General features: G+C 40.9%; 1 protein-coding gene across 22 annotated transcripts in view; it reads left to right on the forward strand.

The window, feature by feature from the left end:
- The window catches only part of SSX2IP (SSX family member 2 interacting protein), a 41,151-nt gene extending 34,049 nt beyond the window's left edge, over positions 1–7,102 (forward strand). For 14 of the 22 annotated variants that reach the window (XM_072974081.1, XM_072974084.1, XM_072974092.1 and 11 more), the window contains exons 12-14: positions 2,205–2,319; positions 2,745–2,913; positions 6,825–7,102. In XM_072974081.1, coding sequence (XP_072830182.1) covers positions 2,205–2,319; positions 2,745–2,913; positions 6,825–7,002 — 462 coding nt within the window. In that variant the 3' untranslated portion in view covers positions 7,003–7,102. The remainder of the gene's footprint in view (positions 1–2,204; positions 2,320–2,744; positions 2,914–6,824) is intronic. The other 8 variants (XM_072974095.1, XM_072974088.1, XM_072974093.1 and 5 more) reach the window with 3 other exon arrangements.
- The last annotated feature ends 1,763 nt before the right edge of the window (positions 7,103–8,865 follow it).

Here is an 8,865-nt window from a genome sequence, read left to right on the forward strand (position 1 = left end):
GCATTGTTTAACTTTAATGAAGTTCAGCCTGTTGGTTCCCGCCATGAAGGACAAGGAATTCAGAGTCCTTATCGCACCTCCGTCTATGCTGGTTCTCACTGATGTCCGATTTCTTCATGATTTTTTTAAGCCACTTTTTTAAAATATTGCTTCTTCTGGTTGACTTTTTTACTCTAAGTAAATACGGTTAATGCTTCCTTTTCAAGCTTGCTCAGCCTCAGACAGTGCCGGCTTGTCCCCGAGACGATAGACGAGGGCATTCTGTGGCCGCCCTCGTCCCGCTGCCCTCGCCCCTCCACCCCCAGCTTGCCTGCGATGTTAGTTTTCATTGTCATGTGTTACCACATTCATGTTCTGGCCTTTGGTACAATCCGGGTGTAAGTACCTTGTCTAGGACTTAAAAATTGAAAACCAGAAAAGGCATCGATAGCATCATGATTATGTAAATGTTACTCGTTCTATAGCCAAGTAGTATGTTTGGATGCATAGAAAATATTCTATATTATTAAGTCTTTGCCACGAGGAAGAGAATCTCCCATGTCTCACTGTACGGTGAATTCTTTGGCTTTGTTGCTTCCTTTGCGATCTCCTGAATCAGATTCAGCTTATATCTCATGTTACACTCTTTCTGGGATTCCTTTTCCAGTTTTCCTGTGTTACCTTCTTAATTTTTCCCTAAGTAGAATGTGAGTGAAAAATATACTGAATTCTGGAATATCCAAAATACATTCATGCTTGATTGGTTTGGCTGAATATAGTATTTAGTTTCAAACTTCTTCCCTCAAAACTTTGAATTACTCCATTTCTTCCAGTGTTTGGTTTTGCTAATGAGAAGCCTGGCTTGTCGTGTAACCTGCATTGCCTGGTAGATAACCTGTACTTTGCTTTTCCCCCTCTCTGGCAGCTTTTGGAATTTGTTCTGAAGTTTTAGCAGGATGATGTCTGGGTAGCTCCTTTCTGCCTCAAAACACTCTATTTCTTCAGCGTAGGGATATTTTCTCCGATTCTGTATTTTTTTCGTCTTTGATTTCTCTGACATTCTGGGCCTTCTGGCTCCGTCTGTAGACGGCCTTTATGTTCCAAATTCGGGACTGTTTCCTTGCCTTTATCTCGTGTTCAGCCAGGTCACTTTCATTGTTCACTTCATCCGCTGAGTTTTTACTTCAGAATTTATCTTTTAAGTTTTCTAATGTCCTTATTTTTGCCTTTTTCTGGTATAGCATTATATTTTACAGATGTTTATAAATCTGTCTGATAATCTGTTATAATATTTTAAAAAAGTTATCCATGATCGGTTCCCTTCATTTACCTTGGCTTTTCTTCTCTTAAGCTATTAGTTTTCTTCAAATGTCTGGTGATCCATGACTTTGTGTTAATATTTATGAATGAAAGACTGTATATTAAGGAGCGGACATGGATTTCCCCCATAGTTAGGAAAGTCTGTCTCATCAGTAGCTGTCCTCCTCAGGAAACAAAAACAGGTTGCACCCGCACTTCCTCCTGGCTTACGGGATCTCCTCTGATTCCGAGCCCACCCCCCACCACCCCCTCGCTCCTCTGAGAGATGCTCTTGGGGCTTTGCGGGCCGCTCCCGGTTCTCTGCACAAGAATCTGTCTGCCTCTGCTCCCCGAGGACTGTGGGGCCAGGGAATGGTGGAGGGAAGTACCGGAGACCCGAGGCATGAGGGAGGGAGAACTGAGAGCTGGCTCACCAGCTTTTCAGAGGGGGGAGTTGACATGTGCCCCCTTGTTAGGTTTAGCAGGGGTGGCGGCTGCACCGGTGGGTGATCAGAGGAGGGTGAGAGCAGTGCTTGATGGAGACACATCTCCTTTATGTTTTTTTCCAAGTGATTAATTTACAATGGGTCATTTTTCTATTGTTTGTGACTTTGTTTTGTATGTTCAAAAGTTATGCTGATTTTCTGTATGTTTAAAGTTACGCTAATGTGCTTGCTTTTTTGTGCTGTACACTTGAATTTATTTGGAATTGATATGAAAATAGCAGTTGGCTTATTAGGAGAAACAAGTGAATTTTGTTTTTTAAACGTGATTTCCTTCAATGACATTTTTCTTAGTTTTCTGGGATTAAATTCCTTTAACTTAACATGTTGAGATCGGGGGCAAACACAAATAGCCAGGGGAAGCGTGTGAAGTGGAAGCTCTGAATATGGAAATGCTGATCAGTCTCTCTTTGGTTTGCTTAGAGAAAGGCGTTTGAAGAGGAAAGAGCCAGTTGGTTAAAGCAGCAGTTTTTAAATATGACTACCTTTGACCACCAGAACTCAGAAAATGTGAAACTTTTCAGTGCCTTCTCAGGAAGTGAGTACTTCATAAACTCTTCAATTTGAAAATGCATGTAAATAAAGTCCTGTAGCAATCACCAGTAAAAATTCTCAAATTGGAGCTAAGAATCAACTTTGCTATTTTGCGTACTGTAGTCACAGTAGAAATGACAGGAGGACTTTGCATACCAAAGTCATCTTCTGTTGTGAGTGTAATAATGTCTAGTTTTGAAAATTCACAATCTAGAAATACTTTAAAAACTAGATTCTTCTAAACGCTTCTGGACTACGCATGACAGAGATCACAGGATTAGCTAGGTTAGACTCACAGGGCTGGAGTGGGTCTCATCCTCACTTAGGACTGCGCGTGAATCTGGTCTCGGAGCCTAGTTAAGGTACCTTCACTATAGTTAATGCTTCACCGTGTGTACACGTTTTTTCCTTCTTTTTTTTTTTTTTCAGCAGGTTCTGATCGGGACAATCCTACAGTGCACTCGAGGCCACGACAGAAGAAGCCTCACAGTGTGTCTGACGGGTCTCCAGTTTGCACGTCTAAGCTCGCTAGGTCTCTTCCTGCTTCTCCTTCCACTTCAGACTTCTGCAAGACACGGTCCTGTGTGTCTGAACACAGGTACTGGTCTCTGGGTGATCTTCTTACATATTCGTAAAACTGCTAGAATCACGCTGCAAAGGAAAAGCTGGCATGTCTAGGATGAGAGGAATTCAGTAGATTGGCTCTAAGGGTGGAGGGCTGGAGGGTGGGAGGTAATGCTTGAGTGTGTAGCAATTCATACATTGTACAAATGTATTGGGTGTCCATTGTATAAAGATACCTGCTAGGCGCTGGCAGTGCAACAGTGAACAGGGTAGCTCTGGGCCCTGTCTTCTGAAGCTAAGTTATAGAATGTGATTTTTTTTTAAATTTTATTTACAGCACAGTGTCCCAGTCATGCATATACACACATATGTTCATTTTCAGTAGAATGCGATTCTTTTTATTTCACATCTAAAATGCAATTTAAAATGCATTCTTATTTATAGGAATTATTTACTATTTTAATTGTATTAAATGGAAGGACATTGTTCTGACGATTTTTGTGGAGGACCTGCTTTAGAGTTCCTTGTGGTTTGCTCGTTTTATTGGCATGGGAGGACAGAGAGCTGAGAAAAGGCTCCTCCTCCTGGCTGACGAGGAGGATCTGTGCCCAAGGATGACGCAGTGGACAGAGCTGCTCCCCACCCCCATGTATTGTGATTAATAGTTGCATTTTGAGTTTTCCTCTGTCTTAAGTTGTTAAATAATTTTCTAAGGTATAACATCAATACTCTACCTTAGAGCGTATTCGAAGATTAATTTTGAACTGAGCAGATAGGACATTCCTGGTGGGTAGAGAGGGATAGAAAAGAGCAAAGGGGCACGTTGCAGAGTGTGGTGGAGGTCTCTTACCTCTTAGTTAAAGCGGGAGGCAGAGGCACGGGGGCCTGCCAGGCCCCTGGGGGACAGGAGCGGGGACGCAGCGCGCTTGGCCTGCAGTGGAGACAGACCAGTGTGGAGCTGCGTGTGGAAGGAGCCGGCTGGCCCTCAGACTGGGAATTGTTAAACAGATGATGTTCAAAACAAAAATGATGCTTTAAAAAAGGACAAGACACTCTAATTTATAGTTAGTTGGCTTTTAAAAGGACTAGGACTCTAAGTAAACACTGGGGGAAGAGCCCAGGCAAGTGTGGGGACCTGGAGGTGGGACGCGGGTGTCTTTGTGGCTGGTGAGCAGTGAGTGAGCGAGACCAAGAGGTGTGAGGGTGGGAGGTTACACGTTACTGGGTAGAAGTTCAAATACAACGTGGAGAGAATTAGGTCAGGGACCCTTGTTACATTTTAGTGGTCCACCAAGAATGAGAGAATATTATATAGTCAGACTATAACATTCTTGCTTATTTTGTTTTTCCTGTCTACTTACAGATTTTTCCTTATTTTGTTTTAACCTCAGTAAAAGGGGAAAAAATTAAAAATAACCAGGTTCAGAGTCACCAGCTCGTGGCCAGTGTCGTTTATATACAGCCCCTCTCTGCCCCCACCGCACACTTGAGCTTTCATTTGTAAAATACGTTAGTCTGTACTTGTAAGCCGGATGCTGTTCTAAGGGCAGTGGGAAAACACTGGAGACTTTTTAAGTAAGAGAATGATTTTTTTTGAAATCTAAATTTTAAAAAGATTATTTCATGTTGTTATGTGAGAAACAGACTGTAGGAGCCAGTAGTGTGAGCCAGGAGACCCAGTTTGGGGACCTTACTGGAGGTGAGGTGAGGGAGGGTGGTAACTGGGACCAGGCTCTCAACCAGAAGATAGAACTATGTCGGATTTAGGCTGTATTTTGCAGTTAGAGCCAATAGGTTGACTGATGGTTTAAATATGAGAAGTTAAAGTTTATTTAATTCACAATCAAAAGATAATGTAAGCTCAGAGTATTTTCTTACATAGAATGTTATTGAAACGTCCAGATTTGACCAGTCAGAACTACACGTACAGGTTTAGACCACGTTCTAGGCACCATTTGCAAATGCAGGCACGCCTCAGGGATACTGTGGGTTCAGTTCTGGACCCCTGCAATAAAGCGAGCATCGCAATAAAGTGAGTTACGCAAATTTGTTGGCTTCACAGTGCATATAAGTTCTATTCACACTGTACTGTAGTCTCGTCAGTGTGCAATAGCATTGTGTCTTAAAAACACTGTACATACCTTAATTAAAAAATGCTGATCATCCTCTGACAACCCAGGGAGGTCATAAACCTTCAGCATCTGCAAAGTGCAGCGAAACCAGGTATGCTTGCCATGCATTCTGCCCCTGAAAGAGAATGTAGCATAGTTGCCTCCATTATTTTCACATATTTTAAATTTTTACTTTTTTACGTAATTATTTTTAGCTATGAAATATTTAACATAAGAATTCCTTGAAGACTGTTTTGTGTTTAATAAAAGTCCGACATTTAGTACCTGGACCCTAGGGTGTCGTGAGATTAAGTGCCAATATATGTAAAGCACGTGAAACAGTACTTGGTCCCTTGTAAACCTTCAGTAACAGGCTATAAAAATAAAAATATACGTAAACATAAACGGATTATTAAAATACTCTTCCGTTTCATGTATCCCACGGGCTACACTGAACATCAGTGGCGGAGAAACAGAATTTTGGAGCGTAAGGAAATTTCATTCAGCTGTTTGTGGTTACTGCCCTCTGAGGGTAACACAAAAGGTTGTGTAACTTTTGTCAGCAGGAGAGAAGCTGTGCAGCTTGACGTGGTTCTTGAAACTTTTAATTATTTGGTGTATTTGGATTCCTGCTCTGAATGCACCTCGGATCTGGGTTTGTGATGAGATTGTGACAAAATAACTAGGAGTATTTGTAGCTAATTCCTATGGCAGCATCTCATTGTGCCTTCACTGCAGAGTGGAATTTTACATAAAGGCTGTGCCTGGATTCCACGCAAAGTAACTCGGGTGCCAAGTTACTTAGAGAACTTAGTTCATCATTGATCTCGTCTCATCTGAGACAGCAGGGATTCTGAGGCTGAATTATAAGCAAGATCCTTTTTTCTTTTTAAGCAAGTAAGTGTAAATAAAGTTTTCAGTTATGTTTTTGGTTCAGAGTTTTAGAATTAAAGTGACTTTTTTTTATTAGGATTGCCACATTATAAGGTCAAGTTAGTTAAGTGAAGGCACACAAAAAATGAACATTTAGGGAAAAGTATTGTGAAAAATAAATTACATAAGATATTCAGTTGATAAAAATGTATTGTTCGTTGACTCAACCTCATAGATTTGCAAGTAATCATTTGCCTGGATTTCCTTGTTTTGAGGCTGGTTGCGGAGCATACTTCTCAGGGTGTATCTCCGAAGCTGGGGGCTGTGTCTGTGTTCAGACACTGTGCTGTTATTGTCTGACACTTAAATTGAGCACGGTTGTTAGTGCTTAGTGTGTGTTAACTCACTGAGTTCCCACCCCCACCCTTTGAGGTAGGTACTGTTATTTCCATTTTACAACTGAGGAAGCTGAAGAACAGGGAGGTGTAACTTGCCAGAAGTGATGCATGTGGTGAGTGGGCCAGCTGGGATGTGAACCTCAGTCATCGGACTCCAGGGCCGGGATCCTTAACCACTCATTAAATATCTACTGGAAGAATGGATGGAGGACAGAAGTGTACATGAACACAGGGACGACTGAAGAAAGAAACCATAAAGAGATTAGAAAACAGTGGCAGGAAGACGGGGATGTGAGAACATTAACGTTCAAAACCCACACGTTCTCCGTCTACCTTGGGCTCTTCTTGGGCAGCTTCCTGTAGGGTAGACTGAACAGATAAATAGGTGGATAGATAACGGTGACCAGTTAGGCCATTTGGACACACTGCTATGTTCCTGATCGATGTGTCCTCAAATTTACGTAGCTCAGGACAAGGGAGTAATTAGATTTTAGACATTCAGGCATGTCTGAGGTAAGACAGGAGGAAGAGATGATGACTAAGATCTGCCTTTCTCTCCCCAGCAGCTCAGTCAGTGCACTGAATGTAACCCCTGAAGAAACTAGACCAAGTCAGGCGGGAAGAGAATGTGCAGATCAGAAGTGGAGCATGGCGTCAAGACCTGGGTCACAGGAAGGCTGCCATAGTGGCTGCTCCTTGCCCTACACAAATTCGCACGTAGAGAAGGATGACTTACCTTAGACACGTGAACTGGAGGTTTTTTTCATTAACATGTTCATCAAATTTCACATCTGAGTTGAAGCAGGGAGTGTCATAAAGTCAATCATCTCTAATAACTTAAGACGGTCTGTGTTGTTTGTTTGAACTTCCCTGTTCCTCCCCCAAAGAGCTAAAATGTTAAATCTATTTAAAAGGATATAAAAGCTTTGGAGATGTATTTTTAGTAACAGAAGCATCTGGTTCTGTGAATAAAGGAATGTATAGATGTTTGAACGGAAACAAAAGCACTAGAATGAGTTTCCTCTTATAGGTATAAAAAAATAGCACTTTTAGGAAACTGATTATTGTAAATGTTTAATTTTGTCTCATATATAGTTGGCATTGGAAGTTTAGCCTTTACTTGAATGTATACTGTAGATTTTTAACAAAGCAAGTTCTATATTTATTATGTTTAGTGTGATTTGAAAGTCCCTCTTTCATATGTTTTAAATAAAGTGAAATTTATGTATGTTTTGTACATAGATATACATGATTATGTTAAGAGGCTTTAAGATTTAAAGGTTTTACACATCCATAATTATAGTATTTCATGCCAATAAAATTTTTATTAGTGATACTCTGTTTACAGATGTATTAGAGCCATCGCCACATTATGTTTAAGAATTTTTTGAACCCATCTGAGCAATAAATACTCAAAAGCTATTCCATGAAGCCAAGTTATTTAGATAGTTAACATCACTAACATGACAGTTTTGAGATTTGAATAGCATGAGATTTTTAAAAAAATATATAAGATACTGTAGTTTTTCAAAAGACTTGATTTTAGGGTAATAGGGTAAAGACAACAAAAATACCTTTGGATAAAAAATTTAAGAATATTCGCTTAAGATATTTGAATGATAGAAGATATTAAGATACTTAGGTGTGGATGGTGAGATTCTCTTTACCAGATGGGTACCCATACCATAACGCCTGCACCAGCAAAGGCTTTGTATAGTTGCCAATAATTTTTAATAATTTTGCTGATAAGGAAATCTGACAGTGGAAAAGTATCAGAGTCCATGATCCAGATACTGCGATACTCTGGACAGACTCGTGTCATTTCACTGTCAGAGCTGAATGCGTGTCTCTTCACGGGTGTTGCTGATAGAACGCTAAGTGCAGGCCCGGGCGCTCTCCTGGGGTCTTCTCCGGAAAGCTCTAAGAACCCGGCCCCGTCTGTCCCTGCAGGAGAGCCCACGGACCCCATCCTCGCTGTACGTGTTGTAGTTTGGGCCCCTCTGCCTGCCCATTTTCTAGAAGTTCAACCATTGATATTCACTCACCCAGTTGTGGCTGTTCTGTTTAAATCTGTCGTATTAAACCAAAAAAAAAAAAAAAGGATTTCTGTCGTCCCTTCACTGTATATGACTCCGTGCAGTGTGCAGCAGCAGCCACTTTTTCAGGGCAAATAGCACATCATTGAGTATCTTGTAAGACATTAGTGACACTGCTCATCAGAAAGGCCACCTTTAGAGTCTCAGAAAGCTGGGTGTCGAGCAAACACAGATCAGTCACTCACCACGTCCAGCATGGTGCACGGTCACTTCTTTACTGTTTAAAATATTAGAAATGACAGCAGAATTTCAGAGAAAGTACCATATTCTAAGGGAGGATGCAGCTAGGATATAATTCTTTTGCTAATGACCAATAACGTGATCAAAAAAAAGGAATCAAATTTTCTAAGTAGTTGATGATACATTTGTCAAGAATTGGGGTTTTTTTTTTTTAGGGGTTTCCATGATGTGCTTTGCCAGAAACAAGCATTCTAATTTTTAAAGTCATTCTCGTGAGGAAATATCTCATGCTATGATGATGAATTTCTGCAAAGCAGCATCCTTTCTT

The sequence above is a fragment of the Vicugna pacos genome, chromosome 13, assembly GCF_048564905.1.
Source record: "Vicugna pacos chromosome 13, VicPac4, whole genome shotgun sequence".
NCBI lineage: Eukaryota > Metazoa > Chordata > Mammalia > Artiodactyla > Camelidae > Vicugna > Vicugna pacos.